General features: G+C 34.8%; 3 protein-coding genes across 4 annotated transcripts; 2 read left to right on the top strand and 1 right to left on the bottom strand.

The window, feature by feature from the left end:
• The first annotated feature begins 4,052 nt into the window (after window positions 1-4,052).
• On the top strand, window positions 4,053-11,512 carry LOC121237414 (COP1-interacting protein 7-like). Of its 2 annotated transcripts, XM_041134141.1 has the most exons (9): window positions 4,053-4,524; window positions 4,613-4,789; window positions 5,276-5,388; window positions 5,741-5,793; window positions 5,919-5,971; window positions 6,073-6,225; window positions 6,587-6,861; window positions 7,628-9,369; window positions 10,027-11,512. In XM_041134141.1, the coding sequence occupies exons 1-9, from the start codon at window positions 4,466-4,468 to the stop codon at window positions 11,080-11,082; spliced, it is 3,681 nt and encodes a 1,226-aa protein (XP_040990075.1). In that variant the 5' UTR covers window positions 4,053-4,465; the 3' UTR covers window positions 11,083-11,512. The 2 variants fall into 2 exon arrangements, with proteins under 2 accessions (XP_040990075.1, XP_040990077.1); XM_041134143.1 differs by lacking the exons at window positions 4,053-4,524; window positions 4,613-4,789; window positions 5,276-5,388 and having other exon boundaries at window positions 6,057-6,225.
• A 470-nt stretch (window positions 11,513-11,982) lies between these two features.
• On the bottom strand, window positions 11,983-13,465 carry LOC121236692. Its single transcript, XM_041133123.1, has 3 exons — window positions 13,461-13,465; window positions 12,725-13,040; window positions 11,983-12,630 (listed from the first exon to the last, which is right to left on the bottom strand). Exons 1-3 carry the CDS (start codon window positions 13,463-13,465, stop codon window positions 11,983-11,985), a joined length of 969 nt encoding a protein of 322 aa, XP_040989057.1.
• A 3,200-nt stretch (window positions 13,466-16,665) lies between these two features.
• Window positions 16,666-18,907, top strand: LOC121237413. Its single transcript, XM_041134140.1, has 3 exons — window positions 16,666-16,896; window positions 18,029-18,234; window positions 18,370-18,907. The coding sequence occupies exons 1-3, from the start codon at window positions 16,807-16,809 to the stop codon at window positions 18,623-18,625; spliced, it is 552 nt and encodes a 183-aa protein (XP_040990074.1). The 5' UTR covers window positions 16,666-16,806; the 3' UTR covers window positions 18,626-18,907.
• Window positions 18,908-19,670: the final 763 nt, after the last annotated feature.

Here is a 19,670-nt window from a genome sequence, read left to right as displayed (position 1 = left end):
TGTAAAGGTAATTTGTGTAAATTAAGGAGTTTAGGATGGAGGCTTTAGGTGCCTTAAAAAAATATGTCCCTGCGTGCAGTCTGACTGCCAGGGAATTTTAAATGATTTAAATTAATCTGTAAATAGTAATATTTTCTTGATCTCATTAAAAATATTTTAACGTAAATAGTTTAAGATATGTATTTAAATATATAAAATAGGTTGAGATGAGTTTAATTTCTTATAAAAAGTTAAAAAATTAATAAATCTCATCAATAATTAATTTGAGATAAAATTGAGATAATTCAACCAACCAAACAGAGTCGGAATAACTCCACAGATTAGCACATTCTTTCTCAGCGCAGTGCATGCTAGCTAAATAATACGAAATAGTCAACATAAAGCATACCAATTATGGGGGAAGACTCAGATATTTTTTAACGCGCATTAGATATGTGTTTTATTTTTCTCACACCAGTTGCAACTTGGAAATGCTAGTTTGTCCGTTGGATTTAACCGTGAGTTGATTTTAATTTTTTTTCACTTACTCTTTTAGCAAATTTGCAGAAATAGTAGTCATTAATATTGTCGAAGCATAATCTACATATGATATTAATAATGTAATACTTCCAAATACGTAAACCCATTTTTAAACACTTTAATTTATTTTTGCATTTTAAATGCTCATTTCGTTCCCCTAAGATTCTGCAGCATTTTATATTTAAAAAATGTTATAGATTTCATAAAAATAAATTTATAAATTGATATGATTTCATATAATATATTAGATGTATTTTACAATCTAACATGCTACATCAAATCACGTAAGTTTGTTAAATTCTTTTTGTAGCTAAAACATTTATCTTTAATTATATTATACTATACTTCTAAACCTCACAATATTAGATCGCCAACGACGTCATTAATTGGAATTCATGCATACTAACACAAGGATCAACGTTGTTTAAAACTAGATTATCCAAAGAGAACTGCTACGTCCAGGCAAAAATCGTGCCTGTACGTGCACGACGCTGGCATTTTGCCATGTCAGACCTTATCTTATCAAAAAAAAAATTGAAGAAGAAAAGAGAGAGAATGGAGGAAGAAAAAAGCTTATTTTTCCCCTTTTACGATCCCTTCTCCCATTTTATGATTTCTTCTCCGTAGATCAGTGTAGCTCCTTCCAAACAATCGCATGTTTCAACTAAATTCTTCTACAAAAGTAAATATCCTAGAAACCAAAAAATATGAAAAAATAATTACAAACTGACAAAAGTGAAGTGAAAGTAGGTAGAGGAAGTTGCAGAGCCCGTAGCAGTTAAAAGGGAGTTGAAAATGGGTGGAGACAATAGTGGTTACAAAGGGCGACCTTTTGAAGCTTTGTTTTTCCTACGCTTACTTTTGCAGCAATCAGCGTTTTTGAAGTTGACGAAGATGGGTTATACAACTTGTACTAGCAACTGTATATGTATCTTGAGAGGGAAGCAATTTTGAGAGGGACACGCGATTCATCAGAGGGCTTAGGGTTCTGTAATCGGTATAGGGAAATGGAGGTTCTTCGCATGGATGGAAGGGAGCTGGAGGTGCAGAGGGTTAGTTTTTTTATTTTTATTGAAACGCACCATTTCATAAGGTTGTATTGGTGAGGAACTTAATTGAGGGATTGATTATGAAACGCTTCGTTTCAGTAATACATGCTGGATGCCGTGCACGGGGAGGCCCCATGTATGCCTGATTTTAGCATTTTCTTATCCAAAAGGTTAAAGATGCAATTTTAGAGGTGGTTTGTCGCACATCATGCCAAACTGTAATCCTCATTGTTGGAAAGATTCAGAAGTCAACCAATCAAAGCTATTCAGATCAGATCTGGTAGCTAGCTAGACTTATGCCCCCACAACAACTACAGCAAGGTCATGATTTACGCCTTTATAAAACAAGCCCGCCCGCTAACATGAAGACCTATCAAATTAACTATATAAGAATGCTTAACAAATTAGGAAGTAACTTGACTGAAAAAAGATAAAGCTCCTCCATCAGCAATGCAGCCATTTCACCTATTAAGTAGTGTAATTAAACAAATTAAGCACTTCTTTTTCTTTTTCGTTTTCTTCTACTTTAATTTATTCCTTTTATGATTACTGAATTATTGGTTTTTAATTATAATTATAAGGTGCAGTGGCATAGTCCCACCAATTAATACTTCTGTTTAGGGTCCAAGATTATGATCATGATATACTGATCAAATTCTGATCAGGATTATCGATCGGCTCTAAACTACTGCAAAATGCTTTGCTTGTCCGGCTCTGGTACTGGTGGTTACGATTTCATATCAATATTGATTATTTGTGACCAAGTAATATTAATGTCCCTGTTGATATGGGTGTTTGGTCCTTATCACCAAAGACGACAACATGTCATATTATATCCAGCTAAGCTCAACCGTCGGGTAGCATGTTTTTTTCTTATATATCTGTTTTTGTGATGCATGCATGCTAGCTTTTTGTGCATATATAGTTAATTATTTGGAGGTTTTTAATTTGCTAAATATTATTGATGACGCGGCAATTTGACCGTCTCCACCCTTGAGTCCCTTGAAATAGTCTAATAACAACGTTGCTAGGACTTGGAAACATGTGATTAATGTACGATTATTGCCGAAGAAAATCTGAACTCAGCTTTGTCCTGTTTGAAAATACGAACACAGAAATAAATAAGAAAATCACACTAATTTAAGATTAGAAAATCTTTAATTGCCCAATCATATTACACCTATATATCCTATTCCTTGTTAACTACTTTCCAGACTATATATAGTGGGACCTTAATGAAATAATATAGATTTCTAATTACCTTAATTTTCTTTTGGGCTAATTAGAGATGATGATCATTTATAATTAATAGATAATGGTGGTTATGGGCCGGACTGCATGTGATTAATCACTCGCTCGATCGGTTGCGTTTGACTATAGACATAATAATTGAATCATGTAGAGATCAAAGAAAGAAATAAAGCAAATCCCTAATGATTGATTCACATCTTAGATTCAATCGGGTTGGTTTGTCACCAATAGTAAAAGTTTCTTAGGATTTAGGCATATACAAGCTATGATTGTATCATTTTATCCAACTACTATCACAAAATCATACAAGGTCACTCTTTTTTTTTTAATGATAATTAGAAAGCATATCTATTATTGGTTGAGTAAACCCATGACTTGCTCACTCTCTCCATATATTCTATAAGGAAAATTGTTATTTATAAGTAAATATAGATAACACTTAAGAAAATGCTCACATGACATAATTTGATTTAGAATAAAAAATTTTAAAATATAAATTTCATAAATTAAATATTACCATTTAAGTGATATGAATTATATATTTTACTCATTTGTTTAAAAAAATAATAACTCTTCCAAAAGATCTCAGAAAATGTGATAAGAAGAACACTTCTTTATAATATATATATTTTTTTTTATCTGAAATAGAAAAACAAAATCCATGCCCTACTCGGGAAAAAAAAGGCTCTGAACCTTATTTTTATGGAGAAAAATGTTATTGATTCGTTAAGAAATTGCCTATAAAGCATGTCTATATTTTCATGGAAAATTAAATTATTTTTCATAACTCTCTTTTAAAGGAAATGCATTTTTATAAAATAATTTATAGAATATCAATTTAAAACATAAGTACGTTAAAAATTATAAAAGAAAATTATATCAACCAAGAATGGAAAGCCCAAACTGTCATATATATGCAGTAGTTATCCATGAATGATGAATCGGCTGTGAAGTACGTGGTTAATAAAAAAAAGTGCCATTTTTATGGTTGGCTGATGGGACAGTCATTATTCCTTGCCCACTTCTTCACTCTTCCACTGTGATGGTGATGGCAAAGCAAAGCGAGAGAGGGAGATTGCTTTCTGCTCTCTTGGATAACAAGCGTAGATACCTCAAGGGCGGGTAGAAAGAAAAAAAAAAAAAAAAAAAGGAGAACCAAATGACATCTCAACCACACACCCAATACTGCGTAGTGCAGCACCCATCTTCCTCATCATTATACTCTTCTCCTGTAATTCAATTTCTTTTTCACAGAGAAACTTGGGAAAGGAAAAAGGAGAGGAGCGTGTGTCTCCGTCAGTGTGAGCAAGAGAGGGAGAGAATAATATATATATATATATATTTAGATGTGCTGTCGGCATATTTAAGCGGGACCCTTATGGAACACGAAATAATAATAAACAAGGCTCCTTGACACCTTGTTCGTTCCTCGATTCCTAGCCAACTTCCATGTGCTAAGTTTCTTCGTCTTCTGGGTGGCACCGTGGCGGTGGCACTCCCTTTGTCTCTCTCTACATTCCATGTGCGACATTGGAAGAAACATGGTGAACATCCAGAAACTGAGGCCCGGACCATTGTATTGATGAACTAAGATTGTGTGCCTTTGAAGAGCTCTCTCTCCCTCTCTCTCACGAACGCACAACATAATGGACTCCGCAACTCTTCTTGACCATGTTCTTTTCCAACTCACCCCAACCAGAACCAGGTATTCTTCTAAATGTCTACATCGATCCATATGCTTTGTGACTGAATTGAATTCTAAAAGTTCGTGCTTTGGTTTTCATTTGTTGTAGATGCGATTTGGTGATTTTCGCCGGCGGTCAGAGCGAGAAGTTGGCGTCGGGTCTTCTGGAACCCTTCGTTTTGCACCTGAAATGCGCCAAAGATCAGATCTCGAGAGGTGGGTATTCAATCACTTTGCGTCCTTCGGGCTCATATGCGTACTGGTTCACCAAAGCCACTCTGCAAAGGTAAATATATTCACTTGCCTCTCTGATATTACCATCAGCTTAAACTTTCGAATAATTTGTTAATTAACAATGGTATTAATTGAGCGGTCTAGATTCAAAACTCCACAATTTAATTTCGAGAAACTATTTCACGTGTTTGGTCCGAGTGAGTAAATTCACCTCTTTTCATCCACTTAAGCATTTTGGCTGCTTTGTGAGTGTTCCAGCCAAAAATACTGGTGATCGGTTTGCGTTCTTTGTGAATTCAATAAAAAAATTAATATAGAATGTGTATTGTTTTAATTCATATACAAGTTTAGAAATTTGTAGTTTTTGTTTTCGACGGGCACTAAGAAAAAAAAAAAACCTCACGGATTTGTTCTTGTTGGCTGTTAAAAAACTTCTGTGAGATTGGATGGGCCAAATAGTTGCTTATCGCCGATAATTTGTTTAATTATTGACATTTTTGTCAATTATTTTAGTCTCTTTTATTTGTATGAAAAACAGGTTTGTGAGATTTGTAAGCACACCAGAGGTTCTCGAGAGATTTGTGACTGTAGAGAGAGAGATTGTGCAGATTGAGAATTCAATACAATCAAGCGAATCGATAGAGGCAGATGGTAATGCTTGGACATACTCATTTATCATATCCATTGTAGTAATTCTTCTGTCGTATGTCCAGCGAATCAATTCCATTCCCAATTTTTTCTATTTTGTTAAAGAGAAATGATAGTTGCAGTCGTGAACGTGTAAGCGTTGCGCAATCACTTTGAAAAAAATCAATAAATACAGGATCTATATGGAAAAAAAAATTTTAATTAATTTTTTAATAGTAGACCCTACTATTTTTCAAAGTGACTGCACGATACTTGCGCACTCCACGACTATATGTAACAATATACTACTCGGCATCCTAGATTTTGTATAAAAGAATGTATTGAGGTCTTTTGCTTACTACCTTGTTATTGACAGGAAATGGATCAGTTGCTGATGGGAATTCCAAAAGGGCGATCACCTTTTCCGGTGTATGTCATCATTTATAAGTGCTTGTAAACTAATTTTTTTTAATTGAATGTTTCTTTGAAGTTTTCACAAACTATTGACAGTTTTTAATTAAAAAATGACCTTTTATTTTAATGGTGTATCTTAGTCCAAAGGTGAATCCAATGGAAAAGGTGACGGTGTGACTGAAGAAAATTCCAAGTAATTTTTCTGGCTTTCTATAGGTTGCATGCAATCATTATGAATTTAGTAACGACATCTATACTCTCATGCATTCATTGTTCAGCATTGGTAATGAACAGGATTCGCCTTCAGCGTGCTCTTGAAACTCGGAAGGCAATGCTCCGTAAGGAGCAAGCAATGGCTTATGCCCGTGCTTTAGTTGCTGGATTTGATCTGAATTATATCGACCATCTCATTTCTTTTGCTGATGCTTTTGGAGCTTCCCGTTTAAGGTATGAAGGAAATATAGATCTGCCATCTGTATGTATTGCAATAGTTCACACAAGTTTTTTACTTTATCTATATTATTTCTGTAATCATCCTTTTGATATGCTAAGATCGTTGGCTTTGTTTTTTTTTTTTTTTTTTTTCCTTAAATTATGTGCTGAAGGGTTGTCTAGATATTTTTCAGCCTTCATATCATTCTTATCTAATTAAAGGACTGTACAATGTCAAGATTCTATCCTCTTTGAGGACTGCTCCTACTTTCTCAATCTTCAATTTGTTTCAATTTTTCTTCCTTTTTTTATTTTTTATTTTGTAGGGAGGTACTGTTTAATGGTAAAAGAATATAATGTTTCTGGTTTCATTCAGGGAAGCATGCATCAATTTCATTGATCTATGCAAGAAAAAGAACGAAGATAGGCTTTGGGTAGATGAAATTGCCGCAATGCAGGCTAGCTCTCATTCAGAATTGCCATATTTGGGAACATCTGGGATCATGCTTGCCAGTGAAGATCTTGATGATAATCAGAATCTTATGATTAATGTTCACCCAAATAGTCTCTCTGGTGGGAAACAGAATGGATCTGTAGATGCATCAGTGTCTGATTCAACTGCAAGTCATGGAAGTTTGGACGTTGGCCAAGGTATGGTCCTATTTGTCATTACATCTTAAAACATGTTTTGACTTGTGACACAATCCATAGAAGCTTCTTGACAAATGAGAAGTTTATATGTAAATGAAACATGGGTTGATTATGGCAGTCCACAGTGATCCTCAAATTCAAAGAGTTTTGGCTCTTCAAGATATATGTTGTTTATATTATTTCTAATTTCTTAAATGAATTAGATACTAATTATTCTAGTTTGCTATCTATATTCCTCACACACACACAGTTTGCTATCTATATTCCTCACACACACACACACCTATATATATACATACATACATACAGATAAACATAGATATATGTGTGCATGTGTGTGTATATTCCAGACATGCTAAATATAATACAGAAAGAAGTTGCAAACTGCATGCTAGTCCAAACTTGTTATAAATTAATTGAGTATAGAAAAACCTGATGTGGAAAAAAAACAGTTCAAAATTGATCTTATGTTATTTCAGGATTAGTTTGGATAAGAGCTGAACTAGAAATATTGTTTGCTGAACATTCCATAGAGTATGAATTGCACTTCTGATGACATGACATTTTGCACACAAAAATTACATCTTAACCTGGTGCGGGTCAAAACTCAAAACTTTAGATTTCCCAAGACCAAGCAATTGTAAATTTATGCACTCTTATTTCATACAGACTTTTTTTTTCACCTTAAATGTGCTCTGTACAGAAAAATATTTTTGACTGCAGCTTATGTTGAAATTGCCGACTATGAAGAAACTGTTTTGTGCAGATAATAGCTTGCCGGCATCAGCTCAAATTCCATCAACAAATGGGAGAGGTCAAGTACCAATCTCATGGTTGAACCATCTTCCTCAGTACATGCACAATTTTCAGGGTCCCGTATTTCAACAAATGCCCCCATATCCAAACTATGTTTTTCCTGGTATGCAGCCTCCTCCTTCATATTATCCTGGGAATATGCAATGGACTTCAAATGTGGAAGATTCTAGTCTTGGTCTCGATCAGGAGATAAATAATCATCGGAGTCATAAATCAGCTTATAGAAATAAAAAGAAACTTCCGCACAGTAAAGTACTGGAAACTTCAGAACAAGATGCATTCACTGAATCCAGTGACTCCTGTTCTGAGAGTGAATCAGATGATGATTTGGATCATGGAAGAAAAACCTCTTCAAAAGAGCAGCCACATAAAAAGAACGGTAAGAAGTCCTCAAGAAAAGTTGTCATTCGAAATATCAATTACATAACCTCTATGAGGGATGGAGAGAAGGGCACCATCTCTGAGGGGAATTCATCTGATGAGGATGCAGTCATCAATGGGGATTCACTCAAACAACAAGTGGAGGAAGCAGTTGAAACATTAGAGCGAAGACATAAGTCAGCCTCACGCCATCATAAGAAACAAGTGGGGGTCAAGCTTCCTGGCATTGTAGATGGCTCAAATGATCCCACTGATCAGAAAATTACGAATGGAGTTACAAATACTTCCAAGGGACAAAAGAGAAATGACGACTGGGATGCTTTCCAAAATCTTCTTATGAGAGATGATACAATTACAGAGCCAAACTCTGTAGAGGTTCAGGAGGACTATTTTATGACTAAGTACTCTGAAGAGGGAAAGGCCTTTAACCTGGAACAAGAGAAAGCTACAAAGAAAGAAATGGTACCAAGTGATTCCTTTGTTGTAACAGAGAGAAATATGGGTATGGAGGAGAAAACTCACCTTGGGAACTTTGAAGTTGATGAAAATGTTCATCCAGCTATTAGGAAAGCAGATAGCACAACTGAAGGATTGTTGTTTTTACCGAGAATTAAAGTGTCAGGGAATCATTCCCATGCTATTCAATCTGATTGTGGTACTGAATCTTCCATAATCAAATGTCAAAAAGAAGGAGACTGGTTCATAACCAGCCAACAAGATAAATCATCAAATCAGGATGAAAGCAAAGATCTCAACATGTTTGATGGCGTTTACAATGCACTGGTAGCTGCTGAAAAGAACAATAAAGATGTTTTAGCTGATGACTCATTCATGGTTCAAGCTCGATCATTAGATAATGAATTTCATTTGCAGTTAAGGACTGACATGAGCATTGTTGCGGACATTGTTGGAGCTACTCAATGTGAAAATGGGACACCTGAAATTGCACACAATAGGCCTGAAGCCATTGCCACTCACGAGCCAGATGACCTTTACATGGTGCTTGATCGCAATTCAACTGTGGAGCATGCTCTGGCATCTTGGACACCAGAAATGGATTATGAAAATAACATTTTATCAACTGCAGCCAATAAAAGGCATTCTGAGAGTGAAACAGCTAGCTGTGTTGATGATAAGCTGCCTTCTAATGGTAAGGGTACAAAAGGTAAACCTGATGCGTCTCCTGAGAGCAAAGGAAAATCTAAACTTTTAAATGGATCCCTTGGGAAAAGAAATCCTAACATTATATCGGGGAGCAAGAAACCATCTTCTGGAAGCCAATCATCAGTTCCAAAGAGCAAATTTGAAAAGGTATTTGACGAACATTTAGGTTCTATTGACGAATATTATGGTTTCCTTTGTTTATAATAACTTTCAAGCTTGGAGTTGAAATGCTAAATTGGAGTGAATGACCTTTACTAAAGTATTAATCTTGATATCTCAAGGATGAAATCTGGGTTCAGATCCCCATCCTGTTATCTGAAAAAATAGGAACTTTCAAGCCTTTGCTTTCATCTTTCATTCTTTCTACTATAAGGAAGTGAAGTGACTCATTGGTACGAGGCACGAGCACTCTCACAAGGGAAGCAGATGTGAGGGAGCATATAAATGTCCAACAAAACTTGGGAGTTGTTTATAATGTTTGACATGGAAGCACAAGTCCATTATGTTTTTCTTATCATTTAGAGTAATCTAATTTCATTTTGAAATTTTGTTAAAGCTAGGAGATAATCTTTATCAAATATCATGAAATGGTAATCATGTTTTTCCTACCTCTCTTCCAGTCATTTTGGCTATGGCTTGATTGTATGTTTTGTCCCACTGCAACCCGAATATGTTCTTTGAATTCCTGAAAATATTCCAATTTCTTGGGAGTTTTTAGGCAATTAGTTACTATGGTTATCAATCAACTTCTTTCCCTTTTTATTTCTACTGATTTTAATCTCTCTTTTGGCTCTCATCCAATAGGAAGAAGAAAAAAGAAAGAGAATGGAAGAGTTGCTGCTTCAACGCCAGAAGAGAATAGCTGAAAGAAGTGCTTCTAGCGGATCTAGAGCTGCAATAACTAAAAGTACAGCTATTGTAAATAAGACTGCTATGGCTTCCACGAAGATTGAGAAGCCTAAAATCCAGACCTCAATCCAAGAGGCCAAGAAACTACAAAAGCCAGTTCTTAGGAATTCCACCATAGATCGCCTTGCAACTGCACGGATACAGGTCTCATCGACTCAATCAAAATCGGAGCCACCCAAAAAATCAACCTTGAAGCCAACTGGTGCAGGTGCCAACAACTTCCCAAAGAAGACTGCTGGTGCAGAGAATAAGAAAGCAAGTCCAAACAAAGTCAAACCTTCAGAGGAGATGGAGGTCCCAAAGAATTCAAATCAGGCACTTTCTTCGGACTCTGATGTCCAAGCAAAGGATTGCATGAATTCCACTGCAGAATTGCCCGTGAAGTCATCAGCTGCACAGATGACTCCAGCTAATGATGCCCTTGATCTGAAAGACGTTAAGGAGCTGCACGGTACATCTTCAACTGAGAAGAATGGTGAAAATTCGATTTCACATTTGGTTAGCTTGGGTGATGGAATTTGCAGTGGAAATTCACTCAATGTGGCCTCGTCTGTGCCTCCAGATCATATTCCGCACTTGGATCAGCTAGAAAGTAATGTTGATGGATTATCTAAAGCATCTTCCGTTCATATTGAAGAAAAAACACTTTCTGAAGGTCCCTGCGACCATATTCCTGATATTGCTATACAGCCTATGCCAGTGTCACTTAACAAAGGTTCGATTGCTTCTGCTGAGAATCTTGAAGCAAATGAAGCAACAAATGAAAATGTTCCACTCTCGCCTGGAATTTCTGAGATAGAAATTTCGACTCCACCCTCAAATGATGGCACAGTGTCAGGGACAGTCCATTCCAGGAAGAAATGGGGCAGTGATGAGAACTCAACTAAACCTAACAAGGGGTTTAGAAGGCTTCTTTTGTTTGGAAGGAAAAAAGCTGAAAGTCACTCATGAATTGATCCTGAGGTGGTTGGTTGATCTCTGTGCCAGCAGCTTATTTGTTCACACCAATCCATGATACCTTTGCTTAGATTATTGTTTATTCATGAGAAAGAAAGAGGTAACTTGCAATAATTGTTTGATCATGTTGCTGATATGTGCCATACAGCTATTGATTGGAAGAACATTGAGAGCTCTCGTGAATCGTGATAATAAGGCTTTGGGTTTTGCTGCCATATGGGGATTTTGAATGTTAGGCATCTGAATTTTAAGAGTCAAAGTTTTAAACAGGTGATCTCATATGTATACGTTTTGAATTTGCTTGGATATACATTTGGGAGTGTATTTTTTTAATTATGTATTCCAATTTAAAAAAATCTGTTGTATGTACCATAAAGCCCAGCAACAATTCATGGTTGGCGTTCTGGGGCTACTTCATTAATCATTTTGTTGCTGGGAGAATCTCTCTTATTTCCATTCAATATACTTATTCCAAAGATTTTGTCAATCTGGATATGTATCAGGTTGGGATGGATTCAAACTTTTACACGACACACACACTGGACTTTTATGATTAAAAGGGTGGAAACGTTATCATCATTGAGATGTTCCATATATGACAAGCGATATCCTGGAGAAATGGCCTTCTACCTTGTTTACCATCATCTTTCTTTCCAACCTTCTGACATAGCCCATCAAAGGCTTCCCTCCTAGAACATCACCGAGGGTGTAAACGCTGCCTAAAAGTTAGAGCAGAAATGCATAAAAAAAGAAATGACATCCATCAAATGGTACACGATTAAAAAAAACTAAAATATCTATCCTGTAAATTATCTAAAGGTACTAACCATATTCTATTGGAGATAATATATTTGATTATTATTCTGATTTGATTTTCATGAATAATTATGAAAATCAAATCAGGATAATATCTGAATTGATTTGATTATTATCTCCCATATTATACCCTGCATCGATATCTGTAAGTATGGCCACCACATCTTCATTGTTTGGAAGATTTGGGTGGACATGACTCACGCAACATTGTCTGCTCTTCCGCAGTTCATCATTTGGGCTGCGAAATGGATGGCGACCTTTGACAATCTTCCCTCCATTCTTTCCCACGTTATCTCGCTCGGAGCAAGGCCAGGACTGAAGGTTGGGTGATGCAGTTTTGTCGCTGGAACATTTGTTGGCTAGACCAGTTCTCGGATCAGTCACTGAGCCTGCATTTCCACCCCATGAATCCAAACTAGTACGGGCAATATCAATCTGAGGCATGCTGCAGTGTTCTTGGTTCACTGACTTCTCGTCCAAGTCATCATCAAGATATACAATACTCATCCTAGGGGTTGCTGTCATACCATCTGAGGAAGTCCTAGCAGATAACGCCTCTTTATATTCCACTTTAGGTACATGTACGTCTATCTTCACCCGGTTAGAACTACCTGGAGTACCATTACTATTGCCCGAGTCATTGTCGGGATACATTTCAAATATGTCCAAATCCAAAACTTCAGCTCTTTGAGCAGGCTTGAACTCTGTGTGAGAGAGGCTATTTATCTAGAATAGAGGGCATCAAATAGACTTTTTTTAAGAGTGTAAAAGATACGATCGAGTGAGGAAAACTCGTTCATGGATACTACTGTCAACCTACCTTATGGCATTGCATATTGGAGCTTTGTTGACAATCCCAGAACCCCAGAAAATGAGAGTGTTCTTTAGCTATTTCGCTTATCAATTTGAGTTTCTCATCATCTGCCACCAAATTTCTGCATAGGTTCAACTTTATCTGAGAACTCACCATATTTTCACGATGTAATTCAACATTGGCTATTTCGAATTCACGACCATAACGCTCTCCGAAAAAGCAACGCAAAGAATGTAGTACTGGCAGTTCACCATATCTGGAGGCTGCAAATATCAAATTCGCCAAGGCTTGGCGAACATCAATAGCCAGGGAATGTACGTCGCTGCATTGATGAATTAGATGATAATATCATGAATATCAGCCTATTGACGAACCTGAATGGAGGAAAACCCTCCTGTAATTAAAACAATTAGATATGTATCTTTGTTTGCAAATCTGGGCAAAATTGGAGATGATGCATTCACAGCAATCGTTAATTTCATCATATGCAGCCAATAGATTTTGATCCTTGTAGAGTTTTCCAATCTAAATATAATGATCAAAAAGGAAAAAAAAAATCACTTCGATTGGATTATATATAGTTTTGAAAATACAAATAATGCAATCTTTGGTAAAGCCAAGTCTTCTTTTTTTTTTTTTTTTTTTCTTTAAATAAAATTTTAACCCATATAAATTGTAAGACCAAAACCAGATTATTTAAATGAAAAATGACTTTTGCTACTCATATCCCTACACATTATACGCCATACTTTTTTTTTTTTTTTTGGTTTTCTTCTTTTTAAACTAATTGAATTCATTTACTCATCATCTATACACCATACATTTGATAAGAGAAAAAAAAAAATGTGGTGTGAGATGCTTAATAGAATTTTTCCACAAATATTGATGTCTAAATATGTGTTTAAATAGAATATAAAAAATATAAAATTACATGTTGATGTGTAGTATAGGAATGATAAATAGCATTTCTCAGCCAAAAGCCTAATAGCCTAATGGCATATGATCAAGTTCTTCAAACGAAAAACTTGGTTCGAAACTCCCCACCTCTTGTATAAAAAGAAAAAAAAATAGCGTTTCTAAATTTAAATTATTAGTTATAAGAAATGGAGGCCATTCTGGAGGAGTTCAGCAATATCCACACGTGACTGTCTCACAATTGAACATTTTCTTATTCAACTATTTACTATCTTACACCTCATATTTTTTAAAAAATATTTTCATATCTTATAAAAAATATCTTCACATCTTATGAAAAAGCTATAAACATGGAGTGTGAGAGTGAATAGTAACTTATGCATAGCATTCGTCATTTTATTTTGAGTAATGTTATATATAATTTTAGTGTGTATAAATTTTACATACTTTATTTGAAAAAAATAAAATTTATTATCAAAAAAATAATTGTTTATAATGTAGGTACGAGATTTATTCATTTTTTTAAAGGACGGTGGTACATCCTCCGACCCAGTATACCTACACTTTGTACCGATCGATAGTGTTAATGTTTTTTTAAAATCATTTGTGTGAGTATTTTTTTAAATAAATACTAAAAAATAAATACACGCAAATGCTTTAGACAAAAAAAAAAAAAAAAACACTAATCAATACAAAGTGTCGGTATATTTTGTCGGTGAGAGTATCATTTTCATTTAATTTTTTCAAAGAGAAAATGCAAAAGTAACCTAAAACTACAAATGTAATATTTCTTTTATTTTTTATCATTCTTAACTAATTTGAACTCAAAATTAAACAAAAGGTTTCATGTTTGGAATGCAAAAAGTGGTACTACTTTGCCCATCGATCGAATAGTAAACGGGATGGAGCTAGCTAGAAACATGCAAAACAAGAAGGGATCGAGTATATATTTTTTTTGTTACCACTTTGAGGCTTTCTTCCACGTTGACGCTTTCTTTTCTCTTTAATTGGTCATCGCCACAAAAAGGAGGAGAAAAGAGGAGGGATAGGGGGTGATCATGCATTGTGTATATATCATATGCATAGTGATCACGAAAGGAATATTTATGCATTAATATGATCACTTGTTTCCATGTTAGGTTCATCATGATGTTGATCTTACGTTTCAACAGTACTTATTGATCATGCATCATAGCTAAAAAGATCAATGATTTGAATATTTGCAGGAACGTAAAAAAAAAAAGAAGATAAGGAAGTGTATCACTTGTTTCCATGTGTAAATTACGTAAAAATCTTTTGCGTATCAAAAGGTTAATGATCATGCATGAATGGTAAAAGAATAATATTCTCTGTGGTTATGGGAGAAAACAACTTAGCTTTGAGCTTCTGGCAACATAACATTTATTGTTGTTTTTTGGAATTTTTTTGACAGTATACGAAGATAAGTGTTATAACAGCCGCAAAGACATTTTATAAAAGTAAAATTTACATGAAATTGACGTGATTTCATATGATTCGTTAAATTTATTTCACAATAAAATTAACTTTACAATCTAATATACTACATTATTAATTTTGTGAGTCTACTTTTATCAAATTTGATTTTATCTAAAAAATTTCTCTATTAAAAAACTCATTTTATGTATTGATATCTCTCTACGAGATTACCACTTTAAAGTTTAAACTTTAGAGTTTTAATAAAAGATAAAACTCTAAAATGAATTTTCGCGTTTAATATGGCGTGATATATATATATATATATATATATATATATATATATATATATATATCATGCATCTTATTTTTTTTTTATCATTTTGTGAGTCTATTTTTATCAAATTTGATTATAGCCAAAAAAATTTCTCTATTAAACTTTAGAGTTTTAATAAAAGATAATACTCTAAAATGAATTTCGACTTTAAATATGGCGTGATATATATATATATATATATATATATATATATATATATATATATATATATATTTATATATGTGTGTGTGTGTGTGTGTGTGTGTGTATCATGCATCTTATTTTTTTTCTTAGTTACATAAATTGCTTAGAGCATAGAATTATAGAATAGTTATATTAATTGGAAATGCAGGATTGTTTGGATCTTAAAATCATCTCAACTCATCATTATAATTTTTTCAAATTCTAATACAAAATATAATAAACAATTCAACTTTTTTAAATTTTAAAATAATAATAATATTAAAAAATAATATTTTAACAATATTTTATCATCTCAACTAAACTCAACTCAACTCAACTCAACTCAGTTTAATATTCAAACACAACCTCAGACATTTTTAATTCTGTCTAAATTATAATTAAAGGGAAAAAAAATAAAATATTAAATGGATCACGTGAACTTTAAGCAAGTGTACAGAAGAGCGGATGGAGAAAGGCCCAAGCAAAGGCCCAAATGACAGCGAAAGGGGACCAGCAATGAAAGCTCTAGGGGTTCGATTTTTCACCTTCCAACTCTTTCGTAAATCTCACGGATCCAAAGGTAGCCCAGACACCAGCCGTTGGATCTTTTTGGGTCGGGTCAATTTTAGAAAGTAGAAAAGGAATAAATAAAGCCCATCCATCGATTCCCCTTACGTCATAAGAAGAAGAAGAAGAAGCATCATCGAGGGCCCCACTCTCTTCTTCCACACTCTTCCCATTTCCCCCGCACCGACACCGTCAGTTGCGTACTAATACAGTTATACCTCCTGGGAATGTCAAAATACCTCAATTGCCCCTTCTATTCAACTACCCAAATTAAATGCACATTAATACATCTACAACAAATACCTACCGCCAATTAATTGAGAATTACGAGATGATTTTACTTTTTTATGGTTATTTTCAGAACTATAATAATTATAAATATTAGATAATATATATTTATTGTTGTAAGCAAGGCAATAGTGAATTTGGCGGTGCCATCAACAGATAGAGTTGTTCTTTTTGGGGGGCATTTTCGGAATTTAGAAGTTGCAGGTGAAAGATGTATTTTCAATCATTTGGCGTGATGTTGTTGTCTTTTTGGTAAATCGTTTGTGTCGTTCGTTTGCCGGGGATTTTCGTATATTTAGAGCTGGAGAGATAAACTAGATAGAGTAAGAGAAGGGCAGAGAGTAAAGGTAGATCTAGTTGGGTTTTGATTCTTGAAGCTTCATTCATGGCTTCCAAGTTGATTTTGATTACAGTCTTCATCTTTGATATCATCGCTTTCGGTTTGGCTATTGGTGCTGAGCAGAGGAGAAGCACTGTGAGTACTCAGTCCTCTCGTATCTGTTTTCTACAGCTCAATTCTTTCTTTGCTACTTTTCTTGCTAGTCCATTAAAATCTTTTCGCTGCAAATTTTCGAGGCACTTAGTTCGTTTATGGATGTGTTGAGCTCAGTGAATATTATCTTCTGGGTTTACTTTGTTGCCAAGTGGTTTGCATTTTCTTTGTACTTGTATTTAGTTCATTAATAATTCTTATTGGCACACAACAGTTACGAGAATAGGGTTAATTGCGCAATGTAATTTTCCATGTGTTTTGCTAATTATTTGTTTTCTTATTTTCGCCATAAGGTTTCAACAACCATTCGTCAGTAGAGTAATCTTCTTGCATATGTTCTTGATGAAAATGCCAGATCTTGTAATCGAAATTATATTTTTGCCCGAACTTTTAATATAATTATCTGTCTTTCTCTTTCTATCCCGCACATGCACCCATACAAAACACAGGGTGGGAGATAAGATTGAGATTGGGGTTTCGGGTTTTATTAATCAAAATCTCTATGTGCAGTCAATTTTGCGTACTTTTTGTACACTCCACTAATGTGGTTAGCTGCATTACTTTTTTTAATATAAAATAATTATTTTGGCCAATCACACTAGTAGAGTGCGTAAAAAGCACGCAAAATGACTATACATAGCAAAACTCTTAAAACACAAACCATCAACCACTATGAAACAAGACAACCAGAAGTTATTATTTTTGACCCGTTTCTTTTGTTGTACTATCTCCCAAACATATTTCTTTAATTAATAAAGAGTTATGCTATATACAATCAGTCACTTTTGTGTACTTGTTGTGCACTCCATTGGTGTGATTAACTAAAATAATTATTTTATATTAAAAAGAAGTGATGCAGCCAATCGCATTAGTGGAGTGCACAAGGAATATGCAAAAATGATTGCACATAAAGTTTGTGTAATACTTATAATTTCCCAGAATACGGCAAATATCTTGAAAGTCGACATTTGGTTTTCTTGTGATTTTTCAACTTAATGCTGATTCAAATAATTAACCATAGGACAGATTCAATTGAAATCATGTCATATAAATGAATAAACAGATGCTGAAAGTACCTCTCCCATTGGTTTGGAACTAAACTTTTCTTTGGCAGGCCACGGTTTCCCTGGATAGTGAAGCAAACTATAGGTACTGTGTCTATGACTCGGACATTTCAACAGGCTTCGGTGTTGGTGCATTATTGTTTCTCATGGCTAGTCAAGTCCTTATAATGGTGGCAAGCCGATGCTTCTGCTGTGGAAAGCCTTTGAGTCCCGGAGGTTCAAGAGCCTGGGCAATTGTACTTTTCATTGTCTGCTGGTAGGTCTCCGATAGACTTGATGAAATAACTTTAATTGAAAACCACCCATATATACCAGTTTTTATCAAGCACTTGGGGTTTACTTCATACACTGTTGCATTGATATGGTTGTTTTTATCAATGATCTCTCTCAGGCTGTTTTTCTTGATTGCTGAGATCTGCTTGCTGGCTGGCTCAGTGAGGAATGCCTACCACACCAAGTATGCAATAGCTGCTGCAGATCCTCCCTCTTGCTCAACCTTGAGAAAGGGAGTTTTTGGAGCAGGGGCAGCTTTCGTCTTCTTCACTTCGATAGTCTCTGAGTTGTACTATGTTTGCTATTCAAATGCCAGAGATAGCTTCCAACCATATAATAGAGAACCTGCTGTGGGTATGGGAACCTACAAATGAACTTCATTAAGTTGATCAATTTGTAGCCAGTACTTTGCAGATAGATGCAACTGTCTGGACTCCCTGATTGATTTGCTTTCTCAATTGCCTGTTTGGGTTGCATTTTGTGTTTTTAGGGTTCAAAATAGTTGGCGATAGCTTGCATTCGAAGTCGATATTGATGTTTCTTTCTCCCTTTCTCCCCTTCAATGCTGCTTTGTATTTTTTGGACTGTTATATATATATATGATTATAAGCTGATTGCTCGCGTTCAAATAAATGCAAATAGAATTGTTAAAGATCCATCGAATGCATATTTTAGGTAATTTATATAACGTGTTCATATGGAGACTGTTCTAATCTTCCTGTGTTCAAACGACTTTCATCTCTTATTGGTGTTAAATCAGAGCTACAAGGAAAGAAAATAAAATAAAAAAGTTATATTAACAGGTAGATTTCGTAATTATCTTCCAGGCTGGCTTGCCAACACGGGCTTCAACTATTCTAAAGTAGTATTTAAGAAGCCCATGTTTCTCAAACTGTTGCCTCTACAGAGCCCAAAACATACCCACTCCAGGCTGCAGCCTGGACTATACCAGCCCAACATTTCAAGACCGAAAACCAAGTGTTAAAGTTGGACCATAAAGAAAAGTGAACATGCAAAACAGAAAGGTCCTAAGATATAAGCCCAGAGTTTCAGTTTATTACAACATGGCCGAATATTCAGCTATCTTCTTCGAGCCCTTCACCAAGATTATTTCCGTTTGAATTCAGAGATGAGATAAATTAAGATAATTTTTTAATAATAATAAAATTTATGAGTTAAAATTTGTAAATAGTAACAAGATATCTCTCAATCCAAGCAGGCTAAAGCTACGTTTGGGTACCAAGAGTACCTCAAATACTCTCACTACTATTTTTTACTTTATTATTACTTTTTACCTACTTTTTACTTATTATTTATTATTCTATTATTACTTTTTCACTACTTTTTTATTACTATTTATAAATATTATCAATACTTCTCAGATATTTTCACTATCTAAACCTAGCATAAAATGGAGCC

The sequence above is a fragment of the Juglans microcarpa x Juglans regia genome, chromosome 6S (genome assembly GCF_004785595.1).
Source record: "Juglans microcarpa x Juglans regia isolate MS1-56 chromosome 6S, Jm3101_v1.0, whole genome shotgun sequence".
Lineage (NCBI taxonomy): Eukaryota > Viridiplantae > Streptophyta > Magnoliopsida > Fagales > Juglandaceae > Juglans > Juglans microcarpa x Juglans regia.
Note: the sequence above shows the minus strand (reverse complement) of the source record. Positions and strands in the feature narration are given on the sequence as shown.

Excerpts from the sequence above, each read along its gene's own strand:
- LOC121237414 (XM_041134141.1), top strand. The coding sequence starts at position 4,466 with ATGGACTCCGCAACTCTTCTTGACCATGTTCTTTTCCAACTCACCCCA. Across the intron at positions 6,862-7,627 it reads AAGTTTGGACGTTGGCCAAG|ATAATAGCTTGCCGGCATCA; the intron begins GTATGGTCCTAT and ends TGTTTTGTGCAG. Across the intron at positions 9,370-10,026 it reads CAAAGAGCAAATTTGAAAAG|GAAGAAGAAAAAAGAAAGAG; the intron begins GTATTTGACGAA and ends CTCATCCAATAG.
- LOC121236692 (XM_041133123.1), bottom strand. Across the intron at positions 12,631-12,724 it reads CCAATATGCAATGCCATAAG|ATAAATAGCCTCTCTCACAC; the intron begins GTAGGTTGACAG and ends CCTCTATTCTAG.
- LOC121237413 (XM_041134140.1), top strand. The coding sequence starts at position 16,807 with ATGGCTTCCAAGTTGATTTTGATTACAGTCTTCATCTTTGATATCATC. Across the intron at positions 16,897-18,028 it reads CTGAGCAGAGGAGAAGCACT|GCCACGGTTTCCCTGGATAG; the intron begins GTGAGTACTCAG and ends TTTCTTTGGCAG. Across the intron at positions 18,235-18,369 it reads GTACTTTTCATTGTCTGCTG|GCTGTTTTTCTTGATTGCTG; the intron begins GTAGGTCTCCGA and ends GATCTCTCTCAG.